Here is an 18133-nt window from a genome sequence, read left to right on the forward strand (position 1 = left end):
TTGCCTAAGGTTACTCAGCCAGGGTATGGAGTTGAGATAGAAACCCAGGTCTGTGCACTTCTGAAATGCCTATACTTAACTTCTGTGCTAAATAGAATGTTCATAACCTTGTTGTAATATGATAAATTAATCTGTGAATAGATGATATAAAATAATTCATACATAATGTGAGAGCTCCATTGTTACAGAGGCAATGTTTAAATCCAAGTATATGTTCAGAAATTGAGGCAGGCCAGTAGTATCTTTGCAATTGCACCATGCAGGTTATACACACTTTGCTTATGTTTGGACCCAGCCCTATCTACATCATGCAATTTATTATTAAAAACTGCACAGGATTGACTGTAAGTGGTAAAACCAACCAGAGGACAGTATGGTAGATTTACTTAACAATAACTATAAATATAAGTTAAACATTCCGAATATGACTATGTTGTTAAATTGCTATGGTAACTTCAACACTTATAATTATTCTTGCTTACCTGTTTAAACCTTTGACTATATGAAATTAATAGTTACTTAGAATTAATTTGATCTCTGTTAAATTCATACAAAAAAGTCTTACCTCAACCAATTATTTTTGTAGAGGATAGGGGAAACACAGAATTCACTTAAATTAAGTGGTCTTGGATATTCTATTAAAAATAATTAGAAACGAGGAAGATATTGACATCTTTATTGCAGCAGAAGCTGCAGGTCCACCCTTATTTACTCTTTGTATACACAAATATATTATCTCTGCATTGTTTTATTTCTGGGCATTTTAGCAATCACTCAAATTAATGTGGGTAGAGATGGTGGTCATGCGTACAGTGTGGATGTGCATATGGATGTCAATAAGAGCTGGTCTAAGCTTAATGGAAATAACTGAATTGCTAAGGATGAAGCTTGGAAAAGCATGGGGTCAAGGTTGTGTACACATTTCACGCACTGCTCAATCTTGGGGACTGCAAGCACGTTTACTTAATCCCAAATATGTGTCAGACATGCTCGAGAGGGTTTTTGTCCAATATTATATAACAAGATGTTTTATTGACACCGAGTTTATAACTCTTTAAAACAAAATTAGAAGTGGACCAATAACAAAATATCATCCAACCAAAGGAAAAGTGCCTGTCAAAACTGTATATTTATTATTAGGGTTAAGCCTATTTAGGTAGTTCAAATCAAATACAAGAGAACACATCAGGTCATCATGTTTTTTTCACTGTTAAAATGAGGTATTCTGGCTTTACAATGTTGTAAGTTGAAGTAAGTAGTTTAATCAAAATTACAAGAAAGAAGACAAAATATATACTTGAACAATCATTTCCTAGGGGTAAAAAGCCAAGTGAAATGTATATGAATAAGATAACTAAGCCACAGAATACATTTCAGAATATCAAGAAGCATATACGCAAAATTTTAATTATAACCTTAAAATTGGTATACTTTATTATTATTATCATTTTACTTCGCAAACAACATGCACTATACTGTAAAACAAACAATACAGGACAAAATATCATATCTATTAGAGCATTTATCAGGGTCACGTATCATCTGAATTGACCAAGACTTATTTTCACTATGACAATTTCTGTATTTTTCTAATTGCTGATCAGTGAGGTTAAGTAGTACAGTTGGCATATACACACAATGAATGCATACACAATCTGTATTTAACACTTATTATTATATTGGGGTATAAATTACTAACTATAATAGCAGCAAGGTACCACTATTTCTAGAATATGTTCTAAGACTTACCATATTGAGACTATAGATTCACGACTGAACTGTTATTAGTGCTATAAACTAATAACAAATGTAAAATTGCAAATGTACAGAGCTACCAAAGGCCTATTTGACTTTTCAAAGTGCTGTGCTTCTTGTTGGGCTTAATGTTTGTGATTAAGCCCCTGCTATTTGAATTAAGTATTGGTCCCAAGTTCTGGGCTCTAATCAGGTATAGTTCTAATGATTGGATGTAGGTTGAGGGGTAGAATAATGCATTTGAAAAGAGTAAGAAGCAATAACCACTGTGATAAGAGTGTATTGGACATCACCGAACACATGTGCCTACCACTGTAAGCTTTGCCAGCATCCTGTGGTTAGCAATAATCAGCAATGATGGAGAATGGCCCGGATACAAAAGGAAAAAGTAGTATTCTATGAAGGAGACGGGAAGGAATGACACAAAATATGCCTCTAGACTATTGATGGGCTTGCCTTGGCAAAGTGTGAGTCTGAATTCCCCCCAAATATAAGGGTAAATATTTATCTAAACTATTTGGCTTAGATATGAGTTTGAAAAGTCCTAAAAAAGTTTTGTTGGAGAACATAATAGAACACTATATTCACTGTAGGGTAGAGAGAGTTTTCTTGAATTATTTGTATAGTGTTTAAGACTGTGATATTTTGAGAAAATCAATTGCATTTTGTAGTGTATTCTTCTGGGTTAGGGCCTGTTCAGGGTTCTAGTGCTATCGGTGTCCCTGTTTCTAAAAGGAAACTGGGGAATACAGACGCTATGGAGAGTATCCCTTGGGGTAGGTAGTAATGAGCTGTTTGGTATCATTTGAAATTAAGGGTAAAGTTTCTAGCTAAATGACTTATCACTCAAACAGTTCACTCTGTGTGTCCCAAGGCAATGGTTTTAAGTGACAAAGCTATGGTGTCAAATACCAGGCAGCAGCCTGAGGCAGAGGGCCAAGATATCCTGGAACATTAGTGGAACTTAGAAGGCAACCATGTTCTATGCTATGCAAAACAAACTTCCTGTCAGTTAGGATATTTGATGTTATCATTTCTATTCATTTCCTCTTGGCATAACAAGTCTACTTAGCATGTATTGGGAAAGCCCACCTCTCCAGAGCCCACATACATGTGGGCAGATTTCGTTAAGCTCTACGCATTTCATTATATGGATCATCAAAGGTGCCATTCCTAGGTAAGTTCTATCATCCTACGTCACCCTGTTGGGAAATAAGCCCAAGCAGCTTCTCCACCCAAGCTACAGAAGCAAGAATAGCACATCTGCACAGCCCCCAATCATTAGGGACCTTATGTTTTGGGGAGCTAGTCAACCAAGATTTGCAAGTCAGTCAGCACTAAAGTAGCAGACAGCATCTTGAAAGATGAAGGAACCAAGAAAGATTTAGCACAGGATCACATGCTCAGCTAACAGAGCGGGGTCTCATGGCTGTGCTCCAATCATTAGCCCACTCTGTTTCTTAGAATCTAACAGTAAAACTTGAAATTAGCTAACAAGAAACATCACACAAACTTCAACTGTGGTATGAACTAAATCTGCAGGATGGACTGGTTTCCTGTAGCTCTTTTACTTCCCAGGAAGTAGTTTCATTTCCATCTGAATTTCTTCTGTTGCTCCACCTTTAGCTTTGTGCTAAGCCTCCTAGCTGGGAGGTAGAATGTCTCATTGGGAAGCACTTTCTGAAAACCAGAGATAGAAAATCCTGACACACCATAAAACTGCATTTAATTCCAGAATACTCTACTACATTGTCTTATTGAGAAGAGACATAATTTCTTTGGATGAATATGAGATCATGTAAAAAGAACTAGGATTCCTAAGATGGATCATTACCTGGGCTCAGATTTTGTGCTTTTCTTTGAGTTTATAATAAAATCCTGGGACTGTGGCTTAACTGCTCTCAGTAATTCAGGGTTTAGATTCACTGCTAAGGAAAATGACTAAACGTAATTACTATTGAGTTTAATACAGCAAATATAAAAACTTTTTTTTGGCATGACCCTCTTGGAGGTCTGCCACTAATTTAAAATTTAATCTTCAATAACTTATTCCCTTCCATTAAGTCCATCTCGACCTCTCTCTCCAATCCTTCTGTATCCATGAAATCATGGTGGTATCTCTAAAAGGTTCAAAGTTCAAGCCTGTAAACACTACTCTAACCGAACTAAAACCTTTGATAGTCCCCTTTGCCACAAAGTCATGGAAATGTGGCTGTGTGGGAAATGGTCCAGGGAGCTCATGAATAGCTTAGTTACATTTCAGAATAAATATGACCTCAAATTCTGTGAAACTAAAGTCCTTTTTGGCTCAATCAAGTAGCTTCTTAGCTGATCTTCAAGTTAGTTCTGAGCAAGTATGAGAGACTTGTTTTGATCTGAAAGGTCTCTAGAACTTGTGAGAATAAGTGATGTGGTTGGGTCACTATTTTATTGTTTGCAGTTGCAGAATGAGTTATGAACCTAAAATCTATTTTCCCTCTGTCCCACATGCCTGAGTTCTCCTATCTGGTCTTATGGTCAAGGAGCAGAAGGCACACATCCTTTACAATATGTTGAGCAACTTCTTCTCGAGTCAGAGATTCTGCCGATGCAAGGTGTTTATCAAGGGAAAACTGTAAATAATCCTCCTATCTCCCAGAACTCTTGTGCAGATTTTTCAAATTGCAAGCAAGGCTGGCAGCTCCAAGAAGCATGAAGGAGCAAGCACCTGCATGCACCATGCAAAGCAGGACTCCGTGCATGCAACCTTGGTACAGTTTTCTGGGCTTTTGTGTCGTGCTTGATGACATTTATCATGCAAACACTGAGGTGCACTTAAATGTTAAAACCGAAGTGAAGTGCAACCATATATTTAAGAACTAAAGGACAAAATCATGTAAACATTTCAAGGAACAGTCAGCAGCCCTTGGATGTTACTGGCATCCTGTGTAGATACTTGTCAACACACCTGACCTCATAGCACCAAACACCTGGACAAAGCCGAGGCTCAAATAAAACAGAGAACAGTAATTCTCCTCTTGCCTCCTTATCTCTTTGCCAAGTAACAAAGGGTAAAAAGTGGGGAAATGATCTAGCCCCTAGCAATTGACCAAAAATTAAAAACAAAAGCAAAATGAAACAACAAAAAAAATAAAAACCCTGAGGGTAGACCAGGGATTTCAGAGCTTGTCATGAGGGTTTAGCATCAGAATTGAAGGAAAGTTTAGAAAGCAAGGGAACACACTTTCTTACTCTTATGCACAGAAGGCCCTACAGAATTTGACATTATTTCAGAAAATCCTTTGAGGAGGGGTTCAAATGCAAAAAAAGGAAAGTTCAACCAGATTTTCCCAGAGGCATTTCTATTATGACCTCCTCAAGGTGTGCAAGCTAAAAGCGAGGGCTTAAATTATTTTACAGAAAGTATAGGGTGGAAGACCAAGAGTCGGGGGTGTGCATGTGCTTTTAGTAGCTCACCTAGGACACCCCTCTCTGCAAGCAACATGCAAAATCCATCTATGGGCATCAAAAGACAGAAACAGGAAACTGCTAGAAGAAGAGTCTGACAATCTTTATAAATGCATACATCCATTCGGGACTCCATGTTTATATTTCCTTCTTAAGAATCCAGAAGCTGCCACTTCCTTAGGGATTCTCAGATGGTGCTGAGGAGCAGAAAAGTGCACACACTTCCATGCCTAGTTTTCTTTCTAGGTCCTTTCTTTTCACCACTCTTCTGGAGGGTCTACTTATGAACGAATAGTTCTTCACGACCCATTTTATCTTCATTCATGGGCATGGCTTGGTAGTGACTTCTCAGATCTAGGCCACATCCACACATGTATACTGTCCCCAAGAGGACTGGGGGAGCCAGGACATGAACAACAGAGTCAGGGGTCACTCACAGCCCTGAGATGCATGGTCCTGTTCAGGAGAGAAAGACCATAGCAGCATCTATCCTGGATAAGAAAAGTGCAGTAAGCTCCTGTGTGAGTGCTCTTGATGTAAGAAGCACGGCAGATATTTAATGTATTAATAAATAAATAAATAAATAAATAAGTCAATCAAAACACAAGAGGGCCCCTTTATAGATAAGCACCTCTTATCAATTAAAAAAAAATACCCCCTCTTGAGTTTCAAAGCCCTCATGCAGTAGTGATTGGTAGGCTCAAAACAACCTGCAGAAAGTAGAACCATCAAGAGAAGGACTGGAAATGTTCCAGCACTAGGTATTTATCATCACTTGGTGACACACGAGTCATCCCAAATATCCCCGAGGTAGTCTTGTTTTCAAGGAGTTACAGAATGGCTCCAAACCCACTTGGAGCTTCCTCCTTTAATGCCATTGCACTTTCCCATGCATCCTGCACCTGCTTCCATGGTGCCACAGATAAGGTGCCCTCCGCTTCGCGTTGTGTCCCACAGCGCAGACCTGAGTCCTAGGCAGACAATAATAAAATGCAATTCCAACATCAGGCTTGAAGACCCCACTGCAAAGAGGACTTTGCCAAAATGATGCAGGTGCTCTACCTGGCAGCCATTCTGGAAAAGCTGTAGAATTAAATAAAAGATATCAGGCATGCAACAAACATGTATGTCTATCTCTTGTTGGGCCCCATGCTGAAAAGATCTTCCACCATTGTTCTTTTCACTTTTAAGAAGGGGCCAAAAGAAATAGAAAGGAATCCAAGTTTTAAAACTGGGAAGCATATTTCTGATACTAAGGGTAGTATGCACTGTTTATCTGAAGAATGAAGGTGACCAGTTACCAGCATACGCTATGCAAGAACAGCTTGTGTTTGAAACATCTTAGTGATAAATGAGTCCTACTCTCAGAGAAGTGGTGACATCCAACAATCCTAGAGAGAACTGGTGCTTGGCTCTTTTCCCCCTCAGAGCCCCAGGCTGATGTTAGCTCCACCCCGATAGTGGTCCACACCTGCAATGAGTCAGTCTTTTTCATCAGGAATGTGTTTCTGGTTCCACTTTCTCACTGGCTCAAACACAGCACCCCAGAAGACAATAGGGAGCAGGGCCAATTAGGGGGACACTCAATACCCCAATGGGTCCTAGAGATCCTATTTCCAAATTCCATTCACCACCATAAGCCACTGGGGAGGTCCTGACCTTGGTCACATGAAGCATGCTTTCTTCCCTTGGACTTAAGTTTTTAAAAAAGTCTCATCTGGGAAAAATGCAATTAATAGCCCTGTAATTTTATCTAAATGGCCCTGTGAGGAAGGGAGAAAAAGAAGCCTTCTTCCTCTTACTTCACCATCACTGCCCAGGGGCCATCCGAACAGAACATCCTTCAGAACTCTACCCTGGATCAACAAATTCAACATTAAGGTTAAATTAAAAATTAAATCAGCATTTAGCTAGAGCTGTGTCCTCCTGTAGGAGGTCATTCAACTTGATGACAGTCGCAGCAAAGTCCACCAGGTCCACGAAGTCAGACGTGATGATGTTGACACCCATGGCTCCAGGTTTCTGAGTTTTCACCCAGTCCAGGATGGCAGGAAGATTCCTATACAGAGGAAAGTGTTGGAGGAAGAGAGTGGATACAGTACAGCTTAGAAGGACTTCTCCAGACAGGGACATAAAACATTTCTCTTAATATAACAAAAGTATGTTAATAAGAGCACAAGCTTTCAGAGGTATTTCCATTTAAGCTTTATATCTCCTTCAGGGATGAAGTGCTCTCTATTCCATTACAAAATTACACTTTCCAGGGTTTCCCTGCTGGAAGAGGAGATTATTTGCTTCAAGCATCAAAGAAATACAACGTCAACAGGAACTTGAAAAACTAAGATCAGGCCAAGTGCGGTGGCTCACACCTGTAATCCTGGCACTTTGGGAGGCTGAGGCAGGTGGATCACTTGAATCCAGGAGTTTGAGATCAGCCTGGGAAACGTGGTGAAATCTTGTTTCTGAGGAGGGGGAGTCACCCGAGCCTGGGAGGTCGAGGCTGCGGTTAGCCAAGATCTGCACTCCAGTTGGGTGACAGAGTGAGACTCTGTCTCAAAAAAACAAAACAAAACAAAACAAAACAAAACAAAACAAAAAACCAGAAAAAGAAAAGAAAAAGAAAAACTAAGACCAAGAGCCTTAGTTTTAATGGGTTCTTTAATTTTTTTCATCATGAAAATATTCAGACATATGGCAACGCTGGAAGAATTTTGCAGCAAATATATCCACCACCTAGATCCCACCATTAACTATACTTGCTTACTACGTATCTATCCATCAATCTGTCATTATCCTTCCATCAGTCCATCTTGTATTTTTGACATGTTCCAACTGCAAGCATCTATACACATTTCCTAAGTACTTCAGCATGCATATGATTAACTGGAGTTCAATATCTGTTTTTAATTTGTTCTTCTTTTAACATAAAGTTTACACTCAATAAAATTCACAGATCTTAATGGTACACTTGCCAAGTTTTGACAAATACATACACATAATTCAAACTCATATCAAGGTATAGAACATAACTGGTACTCCAGAAAGTTCCTGCAAGCGCCTTCCTCATCAACACCTGCCCCATCCTCCCTGAGGCAACAATTACACTGATTTTTTTTCCACTGTAGATTAGATTCGCCTGTTTTAAAACTTCATATAAGCCATGAAAAATATATTATTTCACGTGAGTTTTCACTTGGCATAATTGTTCTGAAATTCATCCATGTTGCTGCATGTATCAGTGGTTCGCTGTCTTTTAAAATCAACGTAGAGAATTCCATTGTATGTATATACTGCAGTTAGTTTATCCATTTTCCTACACTGGCTGGACGGACACTTGGGCTATTGCCAGTTTTTTGGATATTATGAGTAAAACTGTTATCTGTTCAATTCTCTTACTCATTTTTTCATTTTCTTTTAAAAAATTGTTGAGTTGTAGAAGTTATTTATATAGCCTAGATACTGGTCTTTTGTCAGATGTATTTTGTGAATATTTTCTCCTAGTCTATAGCTTGTCTGTCAGTTTTCTCAGTGACATATTTTGATGAGCCAAATTCCTTAATTTTATGGATTCTAGTTTGTCCATTTTTTTCTTTTATGGCTTCTGTGATCTAAGAACCACTTAAGTTCACTCTCAATTTACAAACATATCTATGTTTTCTTCTAAAAGCTTTATGGTTTTTAGCTTAGGTTTAGCTCTAAGAACCATCTCAAATTGATTTTTGTATATGGTATAAAGTAGGAGGTCAAAGCTTACTTTTTTCATATGGATATACAGTTATTCAATCACTAAGTATGGCTTCTTAATAGACCAATATTTAATCAGTTGTCTCACTGATGGTCTTTCAGTCTCATTTTATGAATCAAAGGCTTCCTAGGTAACAGCCAATTGTTTAGTGACATAAATGAATAATGACAATTCAGTGTGATCATTTCTGCATTAGTAGAAAGTGTAAACTACCACAGGCAGCGTAGAGAAGAAAGCAATAAAGTGTACTCACAGTTTACATCATAGTAAAAACAGCTCAATACATACTTAGTAGGCTGAGAATGCTTTAAGGAAGACAGAAAAAAACTAGGGCTCAAGTTTTGGTTAAGGAATTAGAGATTTTTTAGGAAGATCTGGTCTAGGTCAAAAATGAGAATAAGTAAAGTTAATTATCTTAATTGGCCACTTTCTCTTCTTTGGGTACCCCTCTCTTTGACTGTCATCCTCTCTTCCTTCTCTCCCTTGACGCTGCCTGCCCTTCTTTCATCAGCACATATCTTGACTCCCCAGTTTTCCAGACAGCCCTGTTCAGACCTTGGTAGCATTTTGTCCTTCTCCACTTTCTTTTTCTCCTACCGTAACAACTATAATCAGTCCTGGGTCTCCTCCCTCTCTCAGTGGACTCTACAATCAGCCACGGGCTAAAACACATATCATAAATCCATCTATCTAACTATGTTTTTTTTTTTTTTTTTGAGACAGAGTCTCGCTCAGTCGCCCAGGCTGGAGGGTGGTGGCATCTCGGCTCACTGCAAGCTCTGCCTCCCGGGTTCCCGCCATTCTCCTGCCTCAGCCTCCCAAGTAGCTGGGACCACAGGTGCCCGCCACCACGCCCAGCTAATTTTTTATATTTTTAGTAGAGTTAGGGTACACCGTGTTAGCCAGGATGGTCTCGATCTCCTGACCTCGTGATCCGCCCGCTTTGGCCTCCCAAAGTGCTGGGATTACAGGTGGAAGCCACTGCGCCTGGCCTATATTTTTATATTAATAGCTGATTATTACTTAATAGACCACCCTCCCAGGGGTACTTCCATTTTGAACGGGGACTCCTGAAGACTTAATCATCTCAGTATGACTTTAGCTTACTGAAGTTGGTGGTCCCTCTGCCTCTCCCTCTAAAATGGAGATAATAATGCTTCATACAGATTTTTGGGGAATTAAACAAAATAATACATGTAAAGTGTTTAGAAGAGTTCCTGTGATATGGTAAGTGTGGTAAAAAAAAAAAGGGGGGGGGAAGGAATCATAACTGGAAGAGTGAGGTAGAAATATTTGGTGGCTGGGGGTAAGAAACTACACCTTAAAGAGGTCACATCCTACTGCTTAGGTGACAACATGTTGTGGTTTGGAAATGAGAAGCTGCAAATACAGACTTCCTTAAAGATAGACCAATGACCCACACCAATGACACAGTAGTACTGATCAGGCCTGATAGATTCAAGACTTCATTTTAAAAACCTGAGTCAGTGTTGAAGTATGAGGTGCAGGCGCCCTCTGCTGGTCCTCACCAGGAGATGAGCCTTGAAGGCTTGGGGCAACTCCAGCCACTGCAGCCAGAGCCTCCTCACACTGGAGGATCCCTGGAGCCTGAGCAGAGAAATGTGGTGAAAGGTATGTACCTGTGGTTTCCGGTGACAAAGAGCTCTGTGTCAGCTTCGGGTAGCATGTGTCAACCTTCTCCAAGGCAAGGATCAAATAATCAGGATTAAGTACAAAGAAGGGGAAATGCAGAACCCACTGTGAAGAGGAGCTACTTTATTTTCTCAACTCTTGGTATTTATCAGGACAAGGGATCTGTGCAAAAGGTTGAACCGGACAGTGCTGAAAGGCCTGTGAGGCAACAGTTCCCATGGATGGCAGAGCAGGAGGTTAAAAACTTCCCTTTGACCTTGGGGCCCAGCTGGGAACCAGGGTGGTCCATGGTGTTCCTGGGTATCTTTACAAATAGGGATAGCACGTCTGTTTTGTGCCAGCCACTGTGGCTGGCATTTTCATGTTAAGGCTACAATCTGATGAGGTATTATTAATCCTGTTTAACTGGTGAGAAAACCACAGCTCAGAGACCTCAGAAAACTTGTCCAAGGCCACCCTGTTGCTCAGGGACTGCATTGGTTTGCTAGGGCTACCATAGCAAAATAACACATACTGGTTGGCTTAAACGACAGAAATGTATTTTCTCTTGTTTTAGAAGTTGGACATCCAAGATCAAAGTGTCGTCAGATTTTGTTTCTCCTGATGCCTCTGTCCTTGGCTTGCAGACGGCCGCCTTCTTAATTGCATTCTCACATGGCCTTTCCTCTGTGAACACACATCTGTGGTGTCTCTTTGTGTGTCTAAATTTCCTTTTCTTTTAAGGATACCAGCTAGAATGGATTAGGGCTCACCCTAACATCCTCGCTTTGACTTAATTACCTCTTTAAAGACCGCATCTGCAAAGGTAGCCACATTCTGAGGTAACCGGGAGTTGGGACTTCAATATGTGAACTTGGGGATGGCGGGGATGGGACGGGGCACAAAACAACGCACCCTGGAACAGGGAGCATGTCAGGCTGCACTCTCAGGCCTTCTGATTTCAGTCCATGTTCCCTTCTGGAGTTCATGGATGCTCTGTCCTCAGGCTGAGGCAAAGCATTTTCATTTGATTTCAGTGGGAGTGCCATGAACCTGAATTTCAGGTTTCTATAAGTCTGGAAGAAACCACCATGGAAATTAAGTCAGATGGCTGTATTTCTTTGGCTTCCTTCTATGGTGTTGAACCAAAATGAACAAGATCTTAGCTCCAAAGTTTATCGAAGAGTTAGGGGGTTACATCCCTGCTGAGAAACCACCTCTACATTTGTAAGAAAACATACCCTGTCTTTTTCTTCTTGGTTTCAGCTGACCACCAGTGCCAGTGACCAGTTGTTAGGACAGACCCTCTGGGTATTGGTACACAGGGGAAGGTCCTATGTTTGTTCAACAGCCCAGAGGAAATGACAGCCACACTCTGCACCGGCCTTTTGGAACAAACTCAACCAGAGCTGTATTTTCCCCCTTCAGTTGATATGCAGGGCTAGGAATGCATGATGCATACTTGTAATATTCTTATGGCCGGCAGGGGGCGAGATGCCAAAGAAAGTATCTTTCCAAGCCTGGGGACATCAGCTTGCTGCTACCAGCAGTGCAAGGGCTCTGGCGTAGTAGGATCCCCTGGCTTTGGGCGCATGCCAGCATCATTATCTCTCATCATAAAGGAAAGAGCCAATGTGTCACTTGCAGCCAGATTAGAGTTTTAGGAATGTACCGGTATGAAAAGCTTTGTGACATTGTGGGTTACCAGTTGTAACCTGTGAGATATTACCAGATTCAGACAACTTCAGACCTGTGGAGCAGAAAAGAATAAGCAGGAAAATATGCGGTATCCAAGTCAGTGTCCAACGCTGAAAAGGGCAGTGGTCTGACGGTCAGAAGGCCAGAGTCTGAGAGGCATTCTTGACTTTTACTAGCTGTATGGATTGGGGTCACTTAAGCTCCCTGAATCCCATCTAAAGAGGGGATGATAATATGCTGTAGACAATGTGCCATCCTAGAGGCTGACTTAAGAATCAAATGAAATCAACTGCAAAAAGGCATTTGATAATCAGAATGTGGTGTACAGATATAACTTATCTTTAGTTTTTTAAATACTCCCTCTCCCTTATTAGTATTGCTGTCTGCACAGACTTCTTTACAGTGGTATTTCACATTGCTTTATAGAAATTTTCATGCCAGTTTCTGCTGCTAGACTGTGAGTTTCTTGACAGCAGACAGTATATTATTCACCTTGAATCTTTGTACCTAGCTCTTCCTAGGTACTCAATGTTTGTTGACTGAATATATAAATAATGTTGATCTACAAATATACCAGAGGCACGAGGAAAACAGTGTGGATACACGAACATATATTATTAAAACAATAAAGCTTCTAATTCGGGATCTTTCAAAGAGATAAAGTACTGGTTTATAAAATTCACTTTTTCAAGTTCAGCATAACGAATTCAGTCAAGACTTAGTAGAGCCACACAGAAAAGACTTTCTGGTTTTGTCCATGGTTGACATAATCAGGAGCTCTCACAAAGAAAGAAAAATCCAGTCCTGCTCTCTAAACTCCTGCTAGGTGAACTGCTGTTACCTGAACTCATGTTACCTAAACTCTGGACCAAATAAATAGAAACATGTTTTTGGATGAATCTTCCATTATCTGAACTCTGTTCATCAACCTGAAACTCAGGGACCAAACTGATTCTTGTAAATATCTTTTGCTACCCAAACCTATTAGCTTCCTCAGCTTGCTTTGCAAGGGATTCCCTGTTATCCAAATGTATTTATAATATTCCTTTTATATTTATACATATACACATATACATGTACAGGTACATAGACACACACATACACATACTCACATATATGTGCACACACACACACAAACATGCATACAAATAAACCATCCTTTTTCTGGAGCACATGTATCATTCATTGGTGTCCAGGATAAGGAACACCATCTGATACAAAATTACTGAAGCTTCTCCTACCTAATTGTACAGCCAGGCTTCATTCTGCCCTGAGGAAGTATTTGAAGCTACAGCATGGGCATGGTGGGTGGCATCCTAAGCTGCTTCTTCAGTGACTTATGGTCACTAAGGAAAGGAGAACAAATTCTTGAAGGGCCAGCTCTGAATCCTTAGCACCTAGGACAGCGGTCTACATTTAATGCTTCTTAAATGAGTGCCTGGACCAGCTGCTAGGCATAGGCAGGACCACATGTGGCCAGGTGCCAGTAATGAACAGACGTGGTGTTGGCTCACTGTGCTTTGCCTTATAGCAAAATTTAGAGAGTACAGTATTTATGGTATGATGTGTACTTATGAACAAAGTGTTTAGAGATCCTTTGTTAATACAATCCACCTCAACTGCATGGTTTTCTCAAATATAAAGATTTTGCTTGTTTTGTTGTTTTTCTAAATCCTCAGACTACATGACTTTGTTGCTATTTACTCAGAATAGGATCAAGATAAATGTTTTTTAAAAAGCTTTCCTTGTAGGGTGGAAGCAAATTCTTACCTATGAACCAGCGTGTTCTTGAGGCCCCCAACCAAGCCCCGGGCGATGGTCTTCACTCTGGGGGTGAGGATCGCTTGGGAGACGTGGAAGGAGCCCCGTGGGGCCCGCTCACTCAGAGTGGTCTCCAAGAAGAGGATTAGTTTGCGCACACTTGTGGTGTTTGCCCAGGGCGCTGGAATCTTCTTTCCTGGCCACAGGAAGGGATACTGCTTGTAGAAGGGACAGTGGTAGAAAATAAGAACCTGAAATATTCAAAACACAAAAAGGAGAGCAATCCATAAAAATGCTGAATGTTAACTCCTTCATTTTACATGGATTGCTAGGAAAAAGGCAAGAAAATATAATCCTGTGGAAAGTCAAGAACTGTTTATATTAATATATATTTTTAGGAAATCAGCAAAGATTTACAGAGCACTTGCCATATGTCTGACTCAAAAATTCTTAACTTTTTTATAGCATAAATGCCTTTGGAAGTATATTAAAATCATGGGCCCCTTCTCAGAATCACATTTTAAATGAATGCATAAAATATACAGGATTACAAAGAAAATCTATGATATGGAAATATAGCAATCAATATATTAAGTAAGTTTGTAATAAATTAATGTATGTGCTGCATGATAAATGCATTCAATAGACATATTTTGTTGTATAAGTCTAATAAGTCCAGTAACTGAGTTAGTGATGAGCATAAGTGGTATCTCGGATACCTGCGATAACCGAAATGTGAGACGGACGCATCTAGGGAGATAAATATTAGGCAGGGCGAAGATTGCTGTGGGTCACCGCGTGCCCTCATAATCAATGGGTGTACTAACTTTCAGTTCAATCTTAGTAAAAATGAATACGTACTTTGTTTCCCATCCAAATTTAAAGACTTCTTAAATTCTACCCTCATATCCCCCAGGGAAGCTTTGGACCTCAGGCTGAGAACTCTCAGACCGAGCAGCAAGTGCTGTCTAGAAGTTATGTCTCCTGTAACTACAAAATTGACAGCTTTTGGAGTTGAAAGGAAAACACTGAACTAATTTGTGGGTAAACAGACTTTCGATCGTGTGTGCTGGCTCTGCCTGGAACTGCCCTTCCCAGGAGAGTGGGGAGCGTGCCACTTGAGTCAGGGGAGACTTTGCAGAGGCAACTGGTCTCCACAGAGACCGCTCAGGATGGTGGTGATGTTGAAAATAATTAGCAAGCTACATCCACAGCATTAATTAGTTTCTGGGAGGCAGCTGTGGGATAGGAAACTGCTATTTTGATCGTCCCAATTCAGAGCTCTGCTGTGAAGGTTTCTAAAGGAATATATTTTTCCCTGTCCCAGGCACTAGTGATCTTTTCCTGGAGGAATGCCCTGCACATGCTCACGAGGCCTGGACTGCCATCCCCAGATAGCTGGCCACAGAGGGTAATCCTCCAGGCACCCGAGAACAAGAGGTCTGGATGTCAGCCTCATTTCCGGTGTGCATTTAGCTCGTGACTAAGGTGCCTGAGTAACTGCTCCCCGAGGCCCAGAGCTGGGGTGCACCAGGCTGGTTGCACTGAACCGGGTAATGGCTGTTCTTGTTGTTTTTAATGGTTTTGAGTCATGTCTGACTGCTAATGACGTCTGTGGTAAACGCAGTGTGTTAATGAGGTTAATCACAGGCTCATGATAAGCAGATTGCCTGGGGGAAGGGGAGGATTTCCTTGTAGCGGTGTAATTGGCCAGGTGGTAAGGCTGGGGGCTGTGAGGAAAGCCGTCCTGTGCAGTGGACCCTGGGAGAGGTGGGAGGTGGTGCGGTCCTGTGACAGGACCTGCTAGACATGCCCTGTGCCTGCTGCCTGCCCCTGGGCCGCATGTCAGGGAACGAGAGGACTGTGCCATTCTTTACTCTGCCTTGGAAAAAGTGCATAAAGCACAAATTATCCAAAAGGGTCTTTATGCCTTTCTCCAAGAGCCTTCTTGAGCAATCTGACTCTAAAGGTTACAGGGAGAATTTCTGTTTACGGGGGAGGCTGGCCTTGCAAACCAACTCTCACTCTACAGGTGACTCTCACTCAGGGCCTGTGTTTCACACCTGCCCCCCGCCCCCAACTCTGCCTGCTGTGTTTTTCTCTGAAATACTCTCCCCTCTAGCTCGGTGGTTCATGTTCAGTTTTTCTCTTGAGACTCAGATTAAAAATCTCATTTCCTTCAAGAATGATTCCTTGACGGACCTCCTCTTATTTTGGTCATTCTTTTACTTGGAGCCTCTGGGATACAGACTTAATGCTACGTTCTACTTTTCAACTGATTTATTACAAAATCCCCTTCTTCATATAGTACAGAACATTTGAGGCGCTTTTATCGTGCAATTGTCTATCAGTTGTTTTGTATTCTCTAGTGTTATGTACTCTTACCATTTCATTAAGATCCTAAATACTTCCAAGATGTAGATTAAATCTTCCAACTCATTGTACCCTCAAAACCCATAGCCACTAATGTACAAATAAATATATACCGATGATGTAATTGCATGTTAAGTAAATGAAATTTGACTGAATGGTAGCATACTTCTTTCTACTAAATTGTAGTAATAAAATATGCAGGGGGTTACATGTGAGGCAGCTCATTACATGAAGAATATTTAAAGTTTAACTCTGCCCTGGCAGTAGCAGGGATGACTGGTGCCTCTTTGTTTAAATCTCTTTGTTTAGCTTTTTTTTTTTTTTTTGAGACGGAGTTTCACTCTGGTCGGCCAGGCTGGAGTGCAATGGCATGATCTCAGCTCCCTGAAACATCTGCCTCCTGGGTTCAAGCCATTATCTTGTCTCAGCTTCCTGAGTAGCTGGGATTACAGGCGCATGCCACCATGCCCAGCTAATTTTTGTATTTTTAGTAGAGATGGGGTTTCACCATGTTGGCCAGGCTGCTTTTGAACTCCTGACCTCAGATGATCCGCCTCGGCCTCCTAAAGTGTTGGGATTATAGGCATGAGCCACCACGCCCGGCCTGTTTCGCTTTTAAGAAGAGATGTGGCAGGAATAACAAGGGAAAGAAAGGAGTACAGGGGGATCTTAAGATTTAAACTGATGATGCTCTCCCTTTTTTCTGAGATATCATCACAGTGTCTTTCCTTCATAACTTTAGAAGTATTTGTAGTTGGATAATACGGTTAAAAAACTGCTTAAAAAACTATGATAGATCATCACTCTACTGTTAGAAATTCACTGCCTGCACTATTCTTTATTCCTGAAGATACTCGTTACTCCTGCAGATTTGTAAGCAGTTTACTATGCAATATGTCAACCCTTCTCAATCCTGGCCGTGCATAAAATTGTATCTGTACTCACATTTAACCTTACAGAATCCCCAAATTCCAAAGCTCTCCATCCCTTTCTCCCATTCTGCTAATTCTCTGAGATCTTCTGATAATAGCAGCTCATTAATAAAAGCCATGTATTTCATTAGCCTAATATACAACACCAGTTCTGAAAAACACCAATGTGCCTAAATACCCCTCAGGGAGCATGAGAAGCTGTAGGAACTCTGGAAAGCCAGAAAGAATGTGACTGGATCCTGGTTCTCACTAACCAGGATTTTTAAATTTGCCCATTTTTTTCTTGGGCGAGTTACTTAGTGTCTCCATACCTCAGTTTCCTCATCTGTAAAATGGAGACAATAACAAAGTACCCATCTCATGGTGTCACTGAGAAGATCAAATGAGTTAATCCATGTACCTAGCTCATTGTAAAGGTCCAATAAACGTTAGTTGTTGTTACTATTATCTCATATTGTAAGAGAGAAATTCCACTGGGAAAAACGTCTCTCCAAGTTAGACATGAACAGATATAAACTTACTCTTATGGGATAGATATGTGATAAATATTTAGCAAAATATCACTTACAAAAGTCTTAGTGGAGAAACTGGTTTAGATAGATTTTAGCAGATACTAAGAGTTAACTCGTGAAGCCTCTATGGTGTCAAAGACATTTAGAACTTCTCAGGGTGTGCAAAAACAACTTGGTAGTTCCAGTTATTCAGGCCAAGCCTGGGAATCATCCTTGAATCCTCACATTCTTTCATACCTCAAATTGCGTCCATTAGGAAACCCCGTCGCCTCTATCTT

At 40.7% G+C, this 18133-nt stretch overlaps 1 protein-coding gene across 2 annotated transcripts in view; it reads right to left on the reverse strand.

The window, feature by feature from the left end:
- Positions 1–1012: 1012 nt before the first annotated feature.
- PLCXD2 (phosphatidylinositol specific phospholipase C X domain containing 2) overlaps positions 1013–18133 on the reverse strand; it is a 52489-nt gene continuing 35368 nt past the window's right edge. Inside the window, exons 3-4 of one of the 2 annotated variants that reach the window (XM_050778893.1) lie at positions 14048–14253; positions 1013–7261 (exon numbers count right to left, since the gene is read on the reverse strand). In XM_050778893.1, the coding sequence (XP_050634850.1) occupies positions 7102–7261; positions 14048–14253 (366 nt within the window). In that variant the 3' untranslated portion in view covers positions 1013–7101. Of the gene's footprint in view, positions 7262–14047; positions 14290–18133 lie in introns of both variants that reach the window. The other variant, XM_050778892.1, reaches the window with a different exon arrangement.

The sequence above is a fragment of the Macaca thibetana genome, chromosome 2 (assembly GCF_024542745.1).
Source record: "Macaca thibetana thibetana isolate TM-01 chromosome 2, ASM2454274v1, whole genome shotgun sequence".
In the NCBI taxonomy this organism is placed as follows: Eukaryota; Metazoa; Chordata; class Mammalia; order Primates; family Cercopithecidae; genus Macaca; species Macaca thibetana.